The following is a 21945-nucleotide window of genomic DNA, read 5'->3' as shown; positions in this document are numbered from 1 at the left end:
AAGCCGGGTTTGTTTGGTTCAGGTCAGCTGTTGTTGGGAACACAGGCCCCCCTACCGGGTCCAGATCCTCTGAGTTTGCCAAACTGCAAATCTCGACTTCTGTTGAGAAGCCTCTGGACTTTGTCAGATGTCGGTAATGAATTCCAATGAAAGCGCAAAACAAACAGAAGAACACAGCAGGCCCAAAAGGCGGAGCTCCAGGAAGGGAGCTAGCTCCTCTGGGCCTCTGAGCTGCGTGTCTGGACCTCAGGGAAGCGGGGAGGGGCGTCCTGCATGGGGATGGAGGTCAGCTGACTTACGTGCGCCGGTGTTTGCCGGCAGCGGCCCTGGCAGCTCGTGGTGCGGGACAAGCTTCCTGGCGCTCAGTAATCCCGTGCATTGCAGTGTAGCTGCTCTACCCAATTCCACCAACAGTCCTGGTGGTCCGTGACAGCCAGATGCACCACACTGAGGTGGCATGAAGGGGACCGGCCTGAGGCACCTGGCATCTCCCTGTGCCCAGCGGCTCTGCACTTGTCTCCCCACCCCCACCCCATTCCCAGGTCCCGCTCAAACAAGAAGAGCAGAAGGTTCATGAGGATGAGCCCCACGTGCGGTTTTGTCATGATTGATGTCACAGAGCAGGAGGTTTTTTTATTCCACGCCGGCAGGCTGGGTGGTGCCACCGAACGCCCGGGGTGATGGCTGTGCATGTGACACATCTACAGAGACAGTGTGTCATCGTTCCTTCTGAGCACACAGCTCCCCCGAAGGGGCGACCGATAGGTGTGCATCTGTGCGGGGACCAGCCGGGAGCGCGGTGCGGATCCCCAGAGACCCAGCTGGAGCACGGAGGCAATTAAAAATACATCCAAACTGAGTTCCCATTGGGGAGGTGGGGAGATGAGGAATATCCTATTTACAAGCAGGAACTGTCTTATTTTTCTTTCTTTTTTTTTTCTTTTAAACATTTACTTATGTGTTTTTAAAAAGCAAAATTACGGAGTGAGAGAGAAACAGAGCAGGAAGGTGGATCGGAAGCGGAGCTGCCAGAGCACGAGCTGGCATGCCTGTGGGGTGCTGGCAGCTCCGGCAGCAGCTGGTTGTGCTGTGCCACGGTGCCTTCCCTGAATGAGAGCTGACTCACCAGCAGGATTAGGAGATGAAGCTGAACAGTAACGGCTTCACATGGGGCGCTGTGAGGGACAGGGCCTGGTGATGCTGCTTGCGGGGTATCAGCCATGGGCCCGGCACCGCAGCCTCGCATAGCATTTTGTCTCCACATTTTGTCACGTCAGACCCTACTTGATTTTTTTTTTTTAATGTTTTTGAGAGATAGAGTTACAGACAGAGGAAATAGATAAAGAATCTTCCATATGCTGCAATGGCCAGAAGTGAGCCAGTCCAAAGCGAGGAGCTTCTTCCCGGCTTCACGCTGTTCACATGGGTGCAGGGAACCAAGGACTTGGGGCATTGTCCACTGCTTTCCCAGGCTGTAAGCGGGGAGATGCATGGGAAATTGAACAGCCAGGACTCAAAGCGATGCTCAAATGGGATGCCGGTGCTGCAGGCAGAAGATTAGCCAACTAAACCCCTGCACTGGCCCTATACACCTTATTTTTATGTTGTCAGAAATAAGAGGACAGAGTCCTACCTCAGCTGCCAATGACCCTCAGGACACTTAGGAGGAATAAGCTGCAGTTGAATTGGAAATGTCTAGAATCAGGCAGAAAACCAGTTTCTGGGCTACACCGTGGACACTGAGTGGACAGTAAACCCAGGCTGTGCAGTCCCAGAAGGAGGTGTCAGGACAGGTTCTTCCTGACAGTGTGGACACCCATCAGATGTGGGGTGATGTTATTCTTGGGTTCAGTCAGCTGGTTTTCATTCTCTGGTTGCCCATGAGATGAGGCGTCCTCCCCCACCACCGCAACCATGTCAGGTGCCCCATCACATGCTCTTATGACACAGGAAACTCCCGACTCGGCTGCCTCCACTCCCCCATTTTGTACAGAAGCGCTGTCTGTCCAGGTGGCCCCAAGGTCAACACAGGGTTCGAGTGGAAGTGACGGCTGTGACGAGCATCAGAGATCTGGTAGCCCTGAGCCTGGGACACTCATCCGTGTCACCTGCCACTGGTTCCAGAAGCAAGCCTCGAGGGTGTCCCTTCCTCTTCTGTCACCCTCAGCAGGCACCTGGGCTGGAAGGGACCGATGCCTGTGGCCCTGCGTGCTCAGATGGCTGTGGGGACCAGGGCAACAGCAGCAAGCATAGAGATCAATCCACCATAGAAAAGCAGTTATGCAGGTGCCAGGGGAAACAGAGGAGTGGGTGGCAGGGCAGTAGGTGGGTGGGGCCCCCTGAGAGAGGGTAGAGGCTGCAGCTGATTTATCTGAGTCCCCCCTGCCTCCATGGAGGACAGCTTCTTATGCAAAGCAGGCCATCAATTAAAACAGAAAACATTTTTCTTTGATGCCACCTGAATGCTACTGATGCGCTCAGCCTCCAGTGAAGGAGTTCCTTTAGCAATTGCTTTCACAGTCTGAATAATTATCTCCTAATTTATCAGTTTCATAAATCCACATTTTCATAAATCATCCTGCTTAAGGAGAGGCACACGGGTTCCCAGGCAAGGGTACGGCATAACCATTAGCACGGTGTCAGGAGCCAGGGTTGAGGCGGGAGAAGCGGGCTGTCTGCTTGGGTGAGCAGAGTCTGCCGCCCCGTCATGGTGCTCCCAAGGGCCCCAGGCTCCTCTCCCTCTCCATGGAGATGCCGATGCCCTTCATGTCTCTTGGTTCTTGGCTCCTCGGAGCGAACACAGCAGCCCGTTGCCATGTTTGGAAAATTGCCTATTGGTTACCTGTGTATTCCTGTTGTTGCCCAACACCCGGGCCTTTGCCTGGCTTTCAAGGCTGGCAGGAGATAAGCAGACTCTAATAAATGCTTCTGCCACGATTGTGGACAAGATGGATGGGCCAGTGGTGGAAGAAATGCTTGGAAGTAAACAAAGCATTCACTAACAGTGTCCCATGGCCGCACTTCCACACACACACACACTTCACACCGTCTCTCCCGGGCCACAGGTGCTCATCTCCCAACTTGGCGCTGATCATATTGGACCTTTCTCGTTTCCTGTCCTTTCCCCCTGCTGCCCTCCCACGCTGAATGGAGCCAAGCCATCCTCCTGTTTGTCCTCAGAGTTCTCATAACTATAGTCATGCACCATTTATTGACATTTTGGCCAACGGTGGACCGTCTGTGCTGCAGTGGTCCCTAGTGATGGTATAGCTGCCTTAGTAAGTGTGCCCCACAATATTTACACAACACACTTGTCCAGTGAGCATTTCTAAGAATGTGTCCCCGTTGTTAAGTGACACCACTGTGTATTACTGTGTAACATCCTGGTCTTCACTTCCTTGGTGTTAAACATTTGAGTTATTTGCAGGGTATTGTTATGACTGAACGCCAATCATCATCTTTTTTCAAATATATATATGTATACATGTATATTTATATACACATACATACATATATACATATGTGTGTATTTGAAAAGCAAAGTAGAGAGAGAGAGAAAGCGAGATCTTCCCTGTACTGGGTCATTCCTCAAATGGCTGGAACAGCTAGATCTGGGTGTTCCATCCTGGTGCTCCATGTGGGTGGCAGGGATTCATAGGGCTTGACCCATCATCTGCTGCTTAGGCACGTTAGCAGGGAGGTGGGGCAGAAGCAGAGCAGCTGGGACTCAAACCAATATTCTGAGATGGGACTCAGGTATCCCCAGCAGTGACTTAACCTACTGTGGGGCAACACCCACTCCCGACCATCTTCTTTTTTAAAAGATTTTTATTTTTATTATTTTTTTATTGGAAAGGCAGATATACAGAGAGGAGAGACAGAGAGGAAGATCTTCCGTCCGATGATTCACTCCCCAAGTGAGCGCAACGGCCGATACTATGCCGATCCAAAGCCAGGAGCCTCTTCCGGGTCTCCCATGCGGGTGCAGGGTCCCAAAGCTTTGGGCCATCCTCGACTGCTTTCTCGGGCCACAGGCAGGGAGCTGGAAGGGAAGCGGGGTCGTCGAGATAGAACCGGCGCCCATATGGGATCCCGGGCGTGCAAGGCGAGGACCTTAACCATTGCGCCACCGCGCCGGGCCTGCGACCATCTTCTTACCCAGAGTTTATGTTCAAGAACAAATTGGCAGAAGGTGCGCGTGGGCAGACACCGAGCATGGGGCGTTTGGGTATTTTTGTATCATTTCTGGGATGAGTCCGTACGCTTCCAACAAGGTCTCATTCGTCCGTTTCAGCATCATCTCACTTGTTTTAGAGGCTGCCCCTGTTGTGGTGATGCCGCTGGCGCTCAGGTGCCTAACATGGCCCTGGCCTTGCTACTGTGTGACATGGGGCAACTTACCTCACCTCTCTGTGCCTCATTTAACTTACCTCTAACATGGGGATAATGAGACAATAACACCATGGGGGTAGCCGTGAATAGTCATGGCCCCAAGGACTCCAGATTTCCTCTCCCCAGGTTTCCTGCTTGGACGAACTTACCTGTTACCCAGTAGTCGAGGCTGGCCATGTGGTGGTGACTCACAGCGAGTGGACGTGAGACACTTGTTCCCAGCTGATGTAGTCTGAGGCAGTTGTCTTGCTTGCCCCGGTTCAGCTCTCCTAGTACCAACAAATGGTCATATGTGCTGTGTGTTTCACCCATGGCAGCTGCTTGCTGGGGACTCTGCTGTTTCAGCCGGCCCCTGGCCATAGTGCCCACATGCTGCCCCGTGTTCCTGAGCACGGCAAGGTTGTCATCTGGTGGAGAAAGCCTTGCATGGTGCAGGCACAGGTCATAGTGCTCTCGGCTGTGAGTTCCATGTGAATGAGCCGACAGAGTCACAAGGTCACATATCGACTGGTGGAGGAAAATGGAACCAGAGACCTGCAGGGAGCAGACCCTGGGTCCCCCTCCCCAGGAGTAGTAGTTCCAATTTGGCTAACTGAGCATTCACTGCGACAAGCAGGTGTAAGGAGACTCAGTCTTATGTGAGAATGGACTTTGGCACAGAGTACCTGCCTTTTATGGGATTACTGTCAGAAATATTTTCTCCCACCCCACTTTTTAAGGTTTTTTTTTTTATTGTAATTGGAAAGACAGATTTACAGAGAGGAGGAGAAAGATCTTCCATCTGTTGGTTCACTCCCTAAGTGGTTGCAACAGCCAGAGCTGAACCAATCCAATGTCAGGAGCCAGGAGCTTCTCCTGGGTCTCCTAAGGCTCTCGTCTCCCCTGTGCATCGTGGGCCGGGCCCACATCACCTGCCTTTGAGTAAAGACACCCACCATCCCTGGGGTAACCTGCTCCCCCTGGCTTGGGGGGTGACAGTGGCCCAGACTCTGCTGGGACAATGGACAAACAATAGCCTGTCTTGCAGGATCCTGAAGCATTTGAGAGCCAAGGACCCGATGCAGCTGCGGCTGGAGCACTTGGAGCAGGGCTTCTCCGTCTACGTCAACGGGGCCAACTCTGAGCAGAAGGCGTCCCCGCGGAAGGCCATGCACCCCGACTCTTCCAGAAGTGCCTCACACGCTGAGGGGATACTTGGTGAGTGCCTCCTTGCCCAGGCCTGAGCATCAGCTGGGGGCTGCAGAGCTCAGCCCCTGCTGGTGAACCTGTGCCCAGAAGTGCACACATGCACTGCATTCATGTGACCAGAGAGGACGCAAGAGAGCGAAAGTCCTGCCACCTGCTAGCTTTGACATCTCCAGCAACCAGCTCCTCCCTGACCCTCCATTTCCTCTCCCTGGGAAATTGGAGTAACTATACCCACATTGCAGGCTGGCCTGAGAAGCCCAGAGCCAGTGGCACACAAGGGCCTTGATTGGCGTTATGTTAATATTCTGCCTCCACCCATGGTAAGATCCCAGGCCAGCAGGGGCTAAGAGAAGGAAGTAGTGTGCTAACCTGTCCCCCCAGGAGAGCCACTGCAGTGCAGCACAGTTCAGCAGGACGCCCCCCTCATCCCAGGGGCAGCCAGGAAACCCCACCCAGGTTCCAGGGAGGGACGGGAGAGCAGGATTCACTGTACTGCGCGTGCTGCAAACAGTCATCCACACAGCAGTTCCGTCTGTTCGTCTCCCCTCTTTAGTACAAATGGCGACCTTTTGTACAAGCAGTTCTTTCCCTTGCTCCTGCAGCCCAGAGTCTGTTCTTTGCGGATATAAAGATCTGCGCTCCACGTGTCATCCTGCAGTGTGGATGTGCCGTGGCTTTCCTCCCCCCACATCCCCCGGGCAGCTGGACGTCTTAGCTTGTTTTTCTAACGTCCTGCTTTGCTGCTGCAGATAGCGCTGCAGAGCGCATTCTCCCGTACAAGACTTCGGGCCCCGCTAACATGCATCTTAGATGTCAGTTACGAAACAAACCCGCGGGTGGGAGCTCGCTCGCCAGCGCCTCACCGTGTCCTCCCCACCTCCGCTGCAGATTACCCGCGAAGAAATCTACTCCGCGAAGCCGAAGACGCCTCCCGGCGCGCTTCCCAGACGGCCCCCAGCAAGGTGCAGCGGCGCGGATGGCACCAGGTCTGGAAACCCAGGGCAGAGCCAAGCCTTACAGCCCTGTCTCCCCTCCACTGGCCCAGACTTTAAAATAAAGGAGCTGGGTGGTTCCTGGACCTAAAACTGTCAGAGTGTCACATCTAGGGGGCGGGGGTCGGCTGAATGTGGTGGTGGAAGGTCTGCTATGTGCGAGCAATGTGCGAGCAGCCAGACCTCTTGCTGCTTGTGTGGTCCTCCCTCTGGAAAGATTCACCCCAGCCCCGCTTGGGAGTGTGGCAAGGTCAGGCCCAGTTCCCCCTGGAGAACGTGTTTGTGCAGCTGATTTTATGGTGCTCCTACTGTATGCCATGCACAGTCTTTAGGTGCCAAGGGACATGGTGAGCTAGGGGGGAAGACAATGCCCCTGTCCCGGATGCTGGTTTGAGTTACTCCCGCTGGCTGCTCAGGTCAGCCCACCATGGGGACCAAGACGCGAGCTGAGCTCACGTACCCCATAGGACTTCTCACTTGGGGCCTCCCGCAGGGACCTTCAGAGTACATCCCAATATCTTCCTTCCCTAGGGAGCTAAGGAGTCAGGTGCTCTGAGAAGACCAGTGAGCCTTTCAACGTCGCAGCTAGGACATGGCAAGGTCAAGAATCCATATCTTTGGCTCCGAGTCCGTTGCTCTGGCCCACATGGTCCTTGATTCCATACCTTGCTGTCATTCATCCTGAATCTGTTCCAGGGTGGTCTCTGCCTTGGCCAACACTGCATTCAAATCCCCTGGGGAGATTTGAAAAGACAGATGCCCGAGGCTCCGCTCCCAGAGAACTGACTAGATGAAAGACCAGGTTTGATTGTGATTATAAAGCTTGTGTTCAGCAGGATCAGGGACTGCATTCTGCACCAGACCCAAGGTATGGGTCGGCGTAAAGGCCATGCCCTGCTCTCTGCACCTGCCTTTATGATCACCCTGAAGATCGGGAAGCATCTCACTGTGCTGCTGAGGAGGCGAGTGCAGGTGCCTGGCTGGGATTGGAACCCTGAGCTAGACACTCCAGAGCCTGAGGACCTGGTTACTTGGCCCCTCACCCTGCTTCTCCCGGGGCCTGCTGGAGTGTGCACCTCCAGCCAGGGAGGCCATCCCTGCCTTATCTCGGTGCAGAGAGCCCTGAGTTCTGCTTCTGTCCCCAGCCATGAATGTTAATTTCTCATTAGCGAGGCCTTTTTCTCCATCCTCTTCTCACTCCCAACAGTTCCCCTAGTGGTTCTGAGTGCCTCCTATTATCAGAAGCCATATTTGTGTCTTGAGCTGTGACTTCGTGGCAGGCCGCAAAGACTCGGTGCCATTTAAAAGACTTGGCCTTGGGTTAATTAGCATCCTTCCCCACTCCCCCCCTCTGGCCCCTCATGTTCTCCTTGAGGGTCTGCACTTCCGTGAGCCTAATCATGCCTACTTTCCTGGCTTCCTGGTGCTGTAAGGACTGTAATTGTCGTCATGCACTCCAGCCATCAGGGGTCAGTCAGGGCCTACCCACAGAGACCACTCAGGCTATTTTAAGCCAACAGGGAAGCCAGGTACTGGCATAATCTTTGGGCCAATGCGACAAGTGGGTTCTAAGCTGAACCTACAGGAAAAGTGCCCAGGAAGGGTACTCAGCTGCTTTAGCCCTTATCTGCCAGGAGTGCTTACACTGTGATGGCCAGAGCTGCTGCCCAGGAATGCCCAGGAACTAGCATGCCACAGACTTTGGCCTCAAGTTACCTCTGGGCCCGTTAGCACTGCCCTAGGAAGAAAGATCCTTGGCCAACTATTGTAGCACCAGGTGCAGGACTAGCTGTGCCCAGCACCTACCTGCTCCTGCCTCCACTTCCTCTTTCCCTGCCATGGGAACCACCTGATTAGCTAAGCCTGAATCACCCCAGGAGCCAGAGCTTGGCTCTCTGGTCTCTGCCACTGAGCCAGGAACCCCGGGTAGAGGTAGAGTGAGGGTGCTTGATGCCCTCCCTATTATGGGCTGTCGTGCCCATATGCAGTGCTGGCATCTCAGGCAGCAGCTTCACCCACTACTCTGCAATCCTGGCCCCAGAAGGTTTTGTGTAGAAAAACTATGTGGAATCCTTGGGAAAATGGGACGTTCCGGCTGCTGTGCTGGGCTGTCCCCCTACCATTAGACAGCCACCAGCAGGAACGGTATAGCAGCTGCCCCCTGCAGGCAGGGCATGAAGCCTCCTCTTGGCCACAGGCCCCACCTGAGACCAGAGGTGGCTACTGTGTATTCTCATTCGTAGACCACTGCCTGGCCACTTCCTGGTTTCCGTTTCTTTCCTGACTCATTGGGGCATTTAGATTTGAGGCCATTGGACAATGGGACAGAGAGCCGAGTGTCCTGCAGAAAGTAGCACAGCATCTCTGAGCTATGTGCCTGCTGACCAGCTGTGCACCCTGTTATCGGTAAAACAGCTTCTCTTGGCTTTGGTTCCATCTTCAAGAAGCCCTCCCGCCCTCCCACGGCTGCTGGGGGTGCGGGCAGGGGAGCCACAGGGCATCCATCGGTGGGGCTGCTTGCCGCAGCAGGTGTCAGACACATCAGAGAAACGGTTCCGAACAGCCTGGCTTCAAAGCCGTGGCTCTACCCCCTAGTGGTCGGGTGATCTTGGGCCATTTGCCTCACCTTTCTCCTTTTAAAGCGGAGTTGGTAACATCACCTGTTGTTGCGTAGTTCCTATAGTGCCCAGGCCTGGCCCCGTCATTGCAAATAACGAGGCCTGACCATTGTTCTTGAATCAGCACAAGGGTGGACTGGGCTCCTCACGGCAGCAGGTCCCTTGGTTCTATGCCCCTACTAAGTTTGGGACCCTCTGTGGGTGCTGAGGTTCCAGCAGGCAGGGAGTTTGACCAGGTGCTGCTCCTCTGGCTCTCATGCTTACAGAGAGGAGAGAGGAGGCCAAGGGCAAGCACATTGATAAATGAGGTGAGAAAGTCCCAGTGACAGAGAACAAAAAGCAGCACGCACCAGCCAGCAGCTGCCTCCTACAGGGCACCCAGCCGGACCCCATGTCAGCCAGAGGCAGCCCTGGGAAGCTGCAGGAGAGTGTCCTTGGTGAGAGCACGATGGGCGATGAGCAGTGGGAAGGGGCTCAGGGAAGACAGGGGCATGGCCAATACGTGACAGCAGAGAGGGTGAGGGTGACTTTGGCACCCTGGGTAGGCAGGGTCATATCCCACGAGGCCTGGAAAGAAACACAAAGGATCTGGACTTTAATCCCAATGTAGGGACACCCAGGGAGGGTTCTAAGAGGAGCCATGACTACATGTGTGTTTGTGGGCAGTTCACATCTGCCGTGTACAGGAAAGACTGCTCGGAGAGGTCTATGGCTCCAGGAGGGCCCTGGGAACTGATACAGCTCTCTTCTTGCCACCTCCATGCCATCCCCCCGCCCCGCCTCCAGCTTCTGTTCTCTGTCCCCAGCAACAGCGCCCACCTGGCCCCTTGCACCTGTTCCACGCTAGTTTTCCTTTTTCTCATTATAGGGTTGTTAACACTTTCCAAGACAAAGATCATCTGACAACACTCCCCTTCCCTGATCCTGTCAGTATTTGGTCCTTGGGTGGGAGCCCAACTACTAGCCTTGTAACCTGCGTGTGAGGCTCACTCCTGCATCCATGGCCGCAGGGAGAGGTGGGGCCAGGTCATGGGAAGCAGAGCATGGCAGCCAGTGAGCCGTGGAGCAGGCTCTGTGGGTCCCAGAGCCTCTCAGGGAGGAGACAAGGGCTGCGCTAAGGAATAGACTGGAGCTGCCATCGTCAGGGCCAAGGGCCTGGGCTGTGGGGGTAGGAGCCCGAGCAGTGAGCAGGGGGATGCATGGTTCTGACTCGTCCCTTGGTCCTGACCTTCTTAGTGGGCTCCGCCGCTTTCGAAGGCAGCTGAGGGCTGGTGGCGGGAGACAGGTGGCAGGACCCCTCACGTCCAATGACAGTCTCAGAAACCACTGTATCAAGAGAAGGACCGTGGCCTCCTCCCAGCCCGGGGGCTTCTTCCTCATCTGAACCTGCGCACCTGGAGGTCACTCTACCTCTTCCTGGTGGGCACAGCCATGTCGGCCAGGGACACGGCGGTCCCGAGGCACAGTGCGTGCCTTGAGCTCCAGCTGTACTCACAGCCAGCACTGCTGCCCACTCCCACCCCGTCTGGTCCTCTTCCTTCTCTACCTGGCTGTCTTGCAGGCTTTTCTCAGCATCTTCCCAGAACTCTTTCAAGCCATACATCCCATGTTCTCTGACCATGCCATGCCCAGTACCCTAGCCTCTTCCAGTACTGTACGTTCCCCTTCTGAGGGTCTGACACAGCTCGCAGAAAGCAGCCTGGGGCCGAGGGGCAGTGTGGGGCTGTTCCAGCAGGCACCTAGCCATTGGGGTTCCTGGGTCCCAGAATCATTCAAACACCTGCGGCTCTAGCACCCATCCCAAACACTCCGATTCTGGGGGTCTGGGAGGCTAACGGCGGCGGCCGTGCAGGCTTCCAGATGGCCACTTTGGCCGTGGAATCGGCTGGTGGTGATAAATGGGCTCTTCCTCCTACCGTCCTCCTCCCTCCCACCCCCACCCCTTCCAGGCCTCGGATCTTTCTGCTGCTACCAGTGGATTAAGATTTATGGCTTCCTCAGCCTTGTAATACTTGGGTGGACAGCGGCCTAATCAACACAGCCGTCGTTTACCAAAATGCTGTCAGGTTTGATGAACGTCATCGGCTCCCAGCATTAAATTGGTAGTGAAGGGATTGGCCTTCCAGCAATTTACTGTGGGGTGGGCTTTCCTTAAAGGTCTCAAAAGCAAGTTCATTGCCATGATAAAAGCAGAGACTCCACTCTTCCCCCGCCCCCGCCCTTGCCACCCTCCCTTCCTCTGCCACATCCCGTTTCCTGTTGTGACCTAGGTGGCCGAAGCACCTCCTAGGAAGCTGGCCAGTGAACATGGGAAGCCATGAGGGCCTTTCCTACAGCGACGACAGCAAATGTAACAGCCCGGAAAGCACCAGGCTTTCCCGTGACCTTGCACAATGCAGGCTGTCAGAGCATCAAGTGCCAATGCTTGGAGGCCTTCAGACACATCCGGGAAGAACAGATCAAGCAAGGCATGCTCCCCACCCCAGGCTCTGCTTTCATCCTCTAGAGGGCGCCATTGATACAGCGCACAACCTGCACAACCCTGGGGCGGGCCCCCATCCTTGGAATATGTGTGTGTGTGTGTGTGTGTGTGTGTGTGTGTGTGTGTGTGTGTGTGTGTGTGTGTGTGTAAGCGGGTGCACATGTGTACTTGACAATAAGCTTAGAGGGATGGTAGATATGCGCAAATAACCCTGAGCATGAACTGGGTCCAGTGTGGACTGGGACCCCCTGGGGCTGGCCAGTGGGAACCGGAACGTTGGGGTGGCAGGGTTTTAGAGCCTCCTGCTGCGTAGACCTCCCCATAAGGGTCTACCAAGGTCTGGGCGCTGTGTAAGTAGGCAGGAAAGAGCAGCCGCTTGGAAACACCCACTCCTGGCAGAGAGAGCAGCCCGCCAGGCGGGGAGCCAGGCAGGAGCGCAGTCATCAGCCCGTGCAAGGGCGTGCTGGTGGGAGGCTGGGAGCACTGCAGGCCCGCTGCTGGGGGGCCCGGACCGGGAGCAGACCTACCTCAGCCGGCTCCCAGGGGCGGCAGGGGGCCTTCCCCAGGCCTGCGAGGAGGGGGGCGCGAGCAGGCCAGATGGAGACTCTATTTATTCCTCCCTCCTCAGGCACCCACTCAGCTTAGACACTCTTTGTGGACCGTGGTAATTTTGTCACATGTTGCTTCATAGGCACCCTTCCTCCCTTTCTGGGAGCTGGGTGCTCAGCGAGCTCTTGCCCCTGGAAGCTTCCTGGGCAGTCTGTTCTCAGGGAGGACCGACAGGCCCTGGGTCCAAATGCCCCCCTGCAAACCTTGTGTTTGCTCCTCAGAGGTGTTGGCGGGCCCAGTGCCATCAGTAAGCCGCTGAGGGGCAAGGCTGAGTACACCGCAGAAACCACAGAGGCCTGGGCTCTCCCGGAACGCCGGAGCACCTCTCTGCTGCGTTTTAAAATTCAAATCAGTCGCAAAGCTATCTTCATCCCAGCTCGCTCCCTCTCTTCTCTCTCCCTATAAAATGCATTTTCATTTTATTTGAAAGACAGAGAGAGGCACAGGGATCATCCATCCACCAGTCCACTCCCCGACTGCTGCAACAGGCAGAAGACAGGAACCTGGAATGCCATCTCCCGTGTGGGTAGTAGGAACCCAAGGACTTGAGTCCAGTAGTTGCCTGCCAGGCTGCGTGTTAGCAGGAAAGCTGCAACCGGAAGTGGGGAGGGCAGGACTGAAGCCTGGCAATCTGACACGGGTACCCCAGGCATCGTCCTGGTGGCACCATATGCCCGGCCCCATCCCAGGCCGATCACTTACTTGGCTCTCTCACACTCTGGTGTGGCTGGACCCAGCAAATCCAACAACGTCATGGGACTCATTCTCTCAGCTCTCCTTTCCCTTCCATGCTGCCGTGTGATCCCAGGATAGCCATGAGAAGTTGCCATTTGCATTCTACCACCTGCCGTTGCCTCTCCTTAGGCTCCCAGGCACATCTCTATTCTGATGGGCCGAGTCTGGATCCTAGCTCCATTCTCCCCTGGGACGGGGGTTCAGTGCCACTTGCTTTAGGGGGCACGAAGCAGGGAGGATTTCCTAGAAGAAAAGCACGATGCTTTTGCTAGAACACCGTGGGGAGCGCTTCCGATCGCCAGCCACACAGACCTCATGGTGTCTGTTCTTGCTGAAGCGCACCTGCTGACTCTTCGGGCGAGGAGGGCAGCAGTAGTCCACATTTCTCACAGATCAGGGCAGGCCGGTGGTACTTGTTCGTGAATTGTACCTGGAGAGGCACAGGCATGGTGTCGAGAGTTAGGCGCCCCCCTCTTCCTCACACTCTCTCCTCCCTCTCCGGAAGGCTCCTGGCATTGGGTCACCACCGAGCGTTTCCGAAGAGAAAGGAAGAATACTCATCGGCTGGTTCATGCGAAATCCATCTCCTCCCAGCTGAGGCAGGGAGGTCTCCAGGAATGCCCTGGCCCAGGATGCCCCTGGCTACCTGCATCCTTCCTCCACCAACCTTGCCCCTGAGGCTAATACTGGCTTTGAGAACAAGTGGGCAAAGCCTGGTGGAAGTCCTTGTGTCGTTTGGTCCCAGAGCAGCTAAGCAGGGCAAGGTGGAATAGGAGGAAGTAGAACAGATGGGCAGGCCCAGGTCAAGTGCAGGATACTCAGAGCCCAGGGGCATGTGGAAGTTTCTGGAAGCGTGCAGTGCCGCCTTCTGCATCTTGTCTCCCTGCTCACAAGCAGGGAGATTCCTTGGCTGTTTTTCCAGCTCCCTGTGCTTTCTCCCTCCAAGTTCTTTGCGTAGAATCATGTGTAGGTTAGCCACTGCCTGCCTGCCTTCTGTGCATTAGATCATTCGAGGGCATTGTCTGATCCCCTCTCTGGTCTCTGCCGTAGCCCAGGAGGGGCCCGTTTATTCCTCTCGGGCCTGCTGGGACAGTGTAATGTGGTGGCTTCGAACGGGTATTGCTTGATAAACTGCAGCCCCAGGGCTGGAGCCAGCCTCAGCCTGTTTTTGTAAATCAAGTGGGATTGGAAGGCGGCCAGCCCGTTTGTTTAGGCTTCGTCTGAGGCTGCGTTCAAGCTGCAGCGGGGCAGTCGAGTATTATGGCAGAGAGCGCACACTGACAGGGCCTAAAATGTATACTCCCGACCGTTTACAGGAAACGCTGGCCAGTCCGCAGTGTAGCGTCAGGCCTCTGGAGCCATGCCACCGAGATTTAACTCTCAGCTGCGTGGCTTCCCAGCCGAGTGACCTCAGATGAATGCTTAATCCTCTTAGTCCTCTGTTTCCCCTGGTGCCTGTTGTGAGCAGTTACATGAGCCAGTGCGCCTGGAACAGGTAGAGTGACAGCCAATCCATGTCAGGTGACATGGCACCTGCAGCGAAAGCACAGGTGGGAGGCAGGAGGCATGGCACAATGTCAGCTTGGATCGTGCTGCACCCATGTGGCATGTGAGTTAAGCCACCACTTGGAAAACCTGCATTCTGTATAGGAATGTCTGGGTCAAGCCCCAGCTCGGCTTCTCATCCAACTTCCTGCCAGTGCGCACCCTGGGAAGCAACAGGTGACGGCCCCGGGACTCGATCTCTGCCACCCATGTGGGAGACCCAGATGGAGCTCTGGTCTTTCCCAGACCTGGCTATTGTGGACATGTGGGAACTGAATCGGCAGATGGGAGATCTTTCTTTCTCTCCCTCTCTGTCAAGTAGGATAAATGAATGCATTTGAAGAAGGAGGCTGGATGCAGGGTCCCAAGGCTTTGAGCTGTCCTCATCTGCTCTCCCAGGCCACAGGCAGGGAGCTGGATGGGAAGCTGGGCTGCTGGGATTAGAACCAACGCCCATATGGGTTCCTGGTACATGCAAGGTGAGGATTTTAGCTGCTAGGCTACCGCATTGGCCCCCCCAGCCAATACTTTGAAGCAGAGGTAGTGTCATATGTGGTGCTTGTGGGTGGTCCCCTAGCGCAGGGTCATGGTTCCATGCTCAGTCCTTGCCCCCAGGCTAGTGTGTGCTCCTCAGAGAAGCACAGGTGTCCACTGATACCCCCTCACTGCCACTTCTGTGTCTGACGCCATCTAAATTTTTGTGTCTAGAAATCAGTGCAGATCAAAACAGAAGCCGGCTCCAGACTCCACATCGAGCCCCCGCTGGACTACTCGGAAGATTTTGAGTTGAGTGAGGATGCCGAAGCCAAAAGCATGGATGCTTCTGGGGATCAGCCACAGGTAGGGGGTCGGCCTTGGCCTCAGAGAACTACACTGGCCCCTGGGGACACTGTCTGCCACTTTATTCATGCCATCCTCCCTCACTGAGCCCCTTCCCTCTTACGTCCATCCCACCACACTCCGGCGATCACACTCCGATCCCAGCTGGGTTGCCTGCTGCCCACAGGCTGGGGAGGAGGGAGACGTGAGGATAAAGCTTGGCCGGAAGAAGTGTGAGGCGCTATCCAGCAAGGCTTCCCAGAGGAGGTGACTTTGCCCTGAATCGTAAAAGCTGGGTCAGAGTTTGAAGGGAAGGTAGGCAGGCGGAGCCGATGCCCAGCCTGTCTGTCCGCGTGCAGGTGCACGTGCTAACACATGTTGCCTGTCACCCTGCGGGCTGCAGAGAGCTCAGGCACAGGCCCCCGGCCCGCCCCCCGAGGCCCACGGAGCTGTGGCTGCGAGTCCTTTCATCAGTGCAGGGGTGCACGACCTTGACAGACATCTACTCCCCGTCCCCACCCTGCCACTTCCTCTCAAGTCCTTTGAACTGCATTGCTGCCGGCCGGGGCGGGGGCGGTCTTCCAACAACTGTGACAGGTCAAAGTCAAGTTTGCTAAGCTGGGCTCTGAGCAACATCAGCCCAGCCGTGGGCCCAGCTGTGTGTGCCACGGCCTCACCACAAGGGCCGAGCCTGGCTGAGGGATGACTCATTGACCTGGCTTCCCTACCCAGTCCAGAAGTGGGAATTAAACACTAGGCAAGATTGTGGTCTTTATTGCCTTGAAAACTCCCTTCCCACACAACACACGTGCACATACTTGCACACACATCCACACACATGCACACACGCACACACACACACCGCTTCTGAATCAGAACAGTCCCCTGCTTGGGATCAATGCACGCATACTAAGCCGCCCATTTCCCTTCATGCACGTGGCTGATTCTCAGCCAAGTTTAACCTTGGCTGTACATGCAAGGGGCCGAGGTAGCTTGCCATCTGTCAAGCATCCAGCACCTTCTGTTCAGCTAGCACGTGGTCCTTCCCTTCTTCGGGCCACCCGAGTCCCCTGACCCGCAAGGTGCGCTGGCTCCCTCACAGGATCCTGGGTCCTGTTAACATTCCTCTGTACGCATGCTCAGAATTGCCATGGCCGCTCGTCTATCAGCACTTCATTTTCTTCACTATGATTGTAATTCTTTTCCTTTTCCAAAATAACAACAACAACAACAAAAAGAAAAGCAAACACCGCCTTGAGGGAGCCCTCGTTAAGGCTTCCCAGTCAATTTCCTCCTTGGAGTTTTTTTTTTTTTCCTGCCGAACAACACAGTGGAGTGGCAATGCCAGTATTTCCGTAATGGCAGAAGCCTTCGGAGATGCAAATGGAACGGGCAGAGGGAAAGACAAGCAGGGCTGCAGGCACCCGGCTGCTGCACGGTGTTTGCTGGGCTGCGACAGAGCAAAGGGAAGGCGCGTCCCGGAGGCTGCTTTTTCTCCGACCTTTACTGTTAAAACACTTCAGCCTCTTGGCCTTCAGTCGCACTGTCTGTGATCTTCAATTTCTTGGCGCCCCGGGTTCACAGACCTGCACGCGACAGACATGTGCGCCTGGCTTCCACCCCGCCGACCTGCACAGTGCTTTGAAAAGATGTCAATTACCAGCTGACATTTAAGAGTCGGGAGATTCTGTGTGAAAACCTGAATTGGGAGCTTGTGTTGACAGACCAGAAGGCTTAGGATCCTTGTTCTTACTCTTTTCTTCTCTTTTTTTTTTTTTTAATATTTACTTATTTTTACCAGAAAGTCAGATTTACAGAGAGAAGGAGAGCCAGAGATCTTTGATTCATTGGTTCACATCCCAAGAGGCCAGAATAGCCGGAGCTGCGCTGATCTGAAGCCAGGAGCCTGGAGTCCCTTCCAGTCTCCCACATGGGTGCAGGATCCCAAGACTTTGGGCCATCCTCGACCGCCTTCCAAGGCCACAAGCAGGGAGCTGGAAGGGAAGTGGAGCAGCCAGGCACCAATATGGGATCCCAGTGCATTTAAGGCGAGGATTTAGCTACTAGGCTCCAACCCTGGGCTCAGGATCCTCGTGCTTGTACCAGAGCGATGACTGGAGCTGAGGGCGGGGGGTGGGGGCGCAGGTGTCCCCTTAGCTGGATGTGTGTGCCACAGTCCCCACCACAAGCTCTACACACTGCAGGTGCAACAGGTGACAGGGCAGGTGTTTGGCGCAGCCGTGAAAGTGCCGCTTGGGCCACCTACCCCTGTCCCACACGGAAGTGTGCCTAGGCTTGAGCCCAAGCTCTGCCCCCGATTCCGGCTTTCTGCCGACGTGCACCCTGAAAGGCCAGGCAAGCCAGCAGGTGACGAGTCCAGCAGGTGGGGCCCTGGCACCCCTGTGGGAGAGCTAGGTGGGTTTCCTGGCCCTGGCCTTAGCCTGTCCCAGTCCCAGCCGTTGTGGGCATTTGGGGGAGTGAATCAGTGCACTGGAGCTTACACATACCCCACATGCTTGCTTCCATCTGTGTGTGGGTGTGTGTGTGCACAAGCTTGGGTATCTGTCTTTCAAAGTAGAAAGCTATTAAAAGTGGTAAGTGAGTATACATGTATATACATATATCAGGTGGAGATAGGGCTTATAATCCTACTTAAAAATATATCTATGTATTTAGGGTCTGGTGCAGGAGCCTAGTGGCTGGTGTCCTTGTCTTACATGTGCTGGGATCCCATATAGGCGCTGGTTTGTGTCCTGGCTGCTCCATTTCCCTTCCAACTCCCTGTTTTTGACCTGGGAAAACAGTAGAGGATGGCCCAAAACCTTAAGACCCTGTACCCATGTGGGAGACCCAGAAGGAACTCCTGGCTCCTGGCTTCAGATTGGCTCAGCTCTGGCCATTGGGCCTCTTGGGGAGTGAACCAGCAGATGGAAGATTTTTTTTTCTCTGTCTTTCCTTCTCTCTGTAAATCTAACTTTGCAATAAAAACAAATAAGTCTAAAAATATATACTTCTCTTATTGAAAAAGTTACAGAGAGTGGGAGAGAGAGATCTTCCATCTGCCGGTTCGCTCCCTAAGTGGTTGCAATGGTTGGAGCTGAGCTGATCTGAAGGCAGGAGTTTTCTTCAGGTCTCCCACATGGGTGCAGGGTCCCGAGGACTTGAGCCATCCGCCACTGCTTTCTGAGGCCATAAACAAGGAACTGGGTTAGAAGTGCAGCAGCTAGAACTCAAATCAATACCTCCATAGGATGCTGGTGCTGTGGCTGGAGGATTAGCATGCTGTGCCACCAGGCTGGCCCTATAAACCTACTTTTTTTTCTTTTTACTTGACAGTATGCCATAACCATCTTTGCATTTCAGAATCACTCAGGCATCATAAAGCTCAGTACATCCAAGCACTGCTCCTGAATGTTGGTGGCCCGCAGTTTGAATCCTGGTCTTTTTGTTTACTGGTGCTGGCACAGCAGGAGTACAGTCTGCTCACCTTCGGAAGCGAGAGCAAAGGGTGATGCAGTGTGGAGAGGGATGGGATGCAGGGACCCCAAAAGAAGAGGGAACCCCCAGCATGCCTTCAGGATGGTGGCTGCACCTGCCTTGCCTGGTTCTCAGTGCTTGTCCCTGTGGTACCAAGTCCCCCACCAGCTTGACCCTCCTGGATACATGGACAGAGAAAGAGTCTTCCTGGCTTTCCCGGGAGTTGACGGCAAGGTTGATTTCCACCATCTTACTTCCCCTACCTGAACTGCTGGGATAGAAGGTGGGCCCCACGAGAGAGTTTGTGGCAATCACACAGATTCACAGGAGCATTTGGCTCAAACGGGAAAAAAACCCAACCAAACACACACACACAAGCCCAATTCTGGCGTGCCCACCAGAAGACCCAAAACAGGAGAGATCAGACTTCCTGACAGCTTTTTGTAAGTAAGAGCTCGCATTACGTGAGAATATACCAAGTGCCAAGGAGCACGTGGAGGATGGCATGGACGTGCTATCCGTTGAGACCTTAGCCCTGTGGATGACATGCTCAGGGTGTTCATCCCACGTCCCAGTCTGAGGAAAGCAGAGAGCAGGGAAGTGGCGCTGCTGACCCAGGCCTCAGGAGAGCTCGGGCCGCACCACTGAGTGGAATGAGCAGTGACAGGCCGGGAACCGCACCGTCCCGTGTTTGCTTGAGACCATGCCAAGTGCATTGTGAGTATTATTGATCTCAGGGCTGGGGGCAAGGTGCTCCAAGGAGGCCATCCGTCAGCCAGGCTGCGTACTATTTTGCATCACAGCAGAATGAATCTCTCCTTGGCCCAGGCGCTCCCCAGTGAAACCACAGCTGAGAACATTGATGACAAATGTTCTTCTAAAACAAAATCTGATGAGGTCAAGTAAAACCAAACCAGACAGACTCAGGTTGAGGGGAGAGTCTGCAAGCTGACCAGCGTGGATTCTGCTCAAACGTCAGTGGCTTGAGGCCTGAGAAAGGCGAGGGGCTGTTCTGGTTAAAGCAGGATACTGCGATTTCATCCTGAAGCAGTGTAGGATGGGGGAAATTGTGCCACTGGAGCATGGTTTGGGGAAATTAACAAGGTTTGAAACTGGAGTGTATTAGACAATGATGTGGCATCAACATTTAGTTTCCTGCACCCAGCCCTTCTCCTGTGGCGATAGCAGTCAGCTTTGTGTTACTATAACCAAAAATACCTGAGAGGAGCTACTCCGGATAGAAACAAGCTGATTTCAGCACACAGTTTTGGCAGTTCACAGGCCAAGAGCTCCCGGCCTCTTGGGTGGTCGGACACATGTGGAGGAAGGAGGAGCATGTGGTGAATGAGAAAGAGGAGGAGAAAGGAGACCGAACTGAGCTTAGATAACCAACCCTGTCCCAGGGGAGCCTCCGGTGAGCCCAGACATCAGTCATACCCTGGACACTAGAATCACATCCAGTCTCTCTCCCTTAATACATTGACCATTAGTATTAATCTATTGGCTGCTACCCTAAGCCTTTAGGGACCAAGCCTTCAGTTCCCTGGGTTTTTTGGGGGGACACCCAGACTATCAGCAAGCTCAAGAGTGGCCATATGAGTGGATGAACAGCCTCTTCTCGGAAGACCTACTGAAAGATGCAAGTCTGAGGGCATGTGAGGTCAGCAACCAGTGCAACAATGGGTCAGAAAAAATCCATATGTAATATTAAAAAGGAGAAATCAGGAAATGAACAAGGCAAAAATGTTCCCTGGTAAATGCAGGTGAAGGATAGCCAGGTGTTGATTATACTATCCTGATCAATTTTCTGTGGCTTTACATTGTTTCAAAATATAAATTAAAGGAAAAAAAAAAACTGGCATTAAACATTTGGCAGAGCAGTTAAGACATCAGCGAGGATGCCTGCATCCCGTATTGGAGCACCCAGATGCCCAGCTCCGCTCCTGACACCGGCTGCCTGCTAATGGCACCCTGGCAGGCAGCTGGTGTTTAGTGCCTGCCACCTGTACGAATCCAAGCTCTTGGCTTCTGGCTCCAGCCCCTGCAATGTTTGGGATTTCTCTTTCTTATCTCTGTGGCTCTCTACCACTCAAGTAAATAACTAAAAAACAAAATTTAAAAACACATTAAAGAGCTGTACCATGCCAGTAGAAACAAAGGGGGAAAATAAAGTAGAAAATAAAAACAAGAGAGACCCAGTTTAAAAACCTTCTAGATGATGGACCAATACTTCCGTCCCTTGCTACCCATGTGGGAGACCTAGACTGTGGTTCAGGGTCCTGGCCCTGGCTGGCCTATTCCCAACTTAGAAAAAAAATATTTGCCTTTATTTGAAAGGCAGATTTTACAAGAAGAGGAGAGGTCAGTGTGTGGGAAAAAGAGAGATAGATAGATTCCACTGCTGGCTCACTCCCTAAGTGGCCAAAATGGCTGGGCCGGGAGCTGAGCCAGTCTGAAGCCAGGAGCTTGGAGCTTCTTCCAGGTCTCCCGCTTGGGTGCAGGTGCCCAAGGGCTTAGACCGTCTTTTACTGATTTCCCAGGTATACTATCAGGGAACTGGATCCCAGGTGGAGCAGCCAGGACTTGATCCTGGGTTGCTGGCATCGCAGATGGAGGTTTAACCTAGTATGACACCAAGCTGAACCCCCCAACCCCAACTTTTATGGGTATTTGGGGAGTGAACCAGTGGATGGAAGCTCTCTGTGTCAGATAAAATGAAAATAAATAAAACTTGTAGCGATCCCTGTTAGGACTGACTTATTTGATTGATGACTTTAAGCCATTTGCATTCAATGTCAATACGGATAGGTGGCAGTTAGGTCCTGAGGACTGATTTTTGAAGTAACAGAATTTGTATCTAAGAGCTAACTTTTTTTTTTTTTTTTTTTTTTTTTTTTGGACAAAGTGTGAGTGATTCTGAAACAGCAGCCTGAAGAGTAGAGAATGCCTCAAACAGAAGGAGCACTCTCCTGAGTGCTTTGAACTCTGCAGCTTGGTGTTAGGGAACTGCAGAAGAAAGATGCTTGAAAATCAAAGTTAACAATTCTTCCACGTCATGCCCAATTAAGATGACTGAAAAGTATGGAAG

The 21945-nt window shown here is 54.0% G+C and overlaps 1 protein-coding gene across 1 annotated transcript in view; it reads left to right on the top strand.

Moving 5' to 3' along the window:
- The window catches only part of LOC121151591 (katanin interacting protein), a 157559-nt gene that overhangs the window by 50014 nt on the left and 85600 nt on the right, over positions 1–21945 (top strand). The window contains exons 4-6 of the mRNA XM_040973166.1: positions 5420–5589; positions 6469–6566; positions 15270–15401. Of these exons, the coding sequence (XP_040829100.1) occupies positions 5420–5589; positions 6469–6566; positions 15270–15401 (400 nt within the window). The remainder of the gene's footprint in view (positions 1–5419; positions 5590–6468; positions 6567–15269; positions 15402–21945) is intronic.

The sequence above is a fragment of the Ochotona curzoniae genome, unplaced genomic scaffold, assembly GCF_017591425.1.
Source record: "Ochotona curzoniae isolate NIBS_2020 unplaced genomic scaffold, NIBS_Ocur_1.0 contig_2321, whole genome shotgun sequence".
NCBI lineage: Eukaryota > Metazoa > Chordata > Mammalia > Lagomorpha > Ochotonidae > Ochotona > Ochotona curzoniae.
Note: the sequence above shows the minus strand (reverse complement) of the source record. Positions and strands in the feature narration are given on the sequence as shown.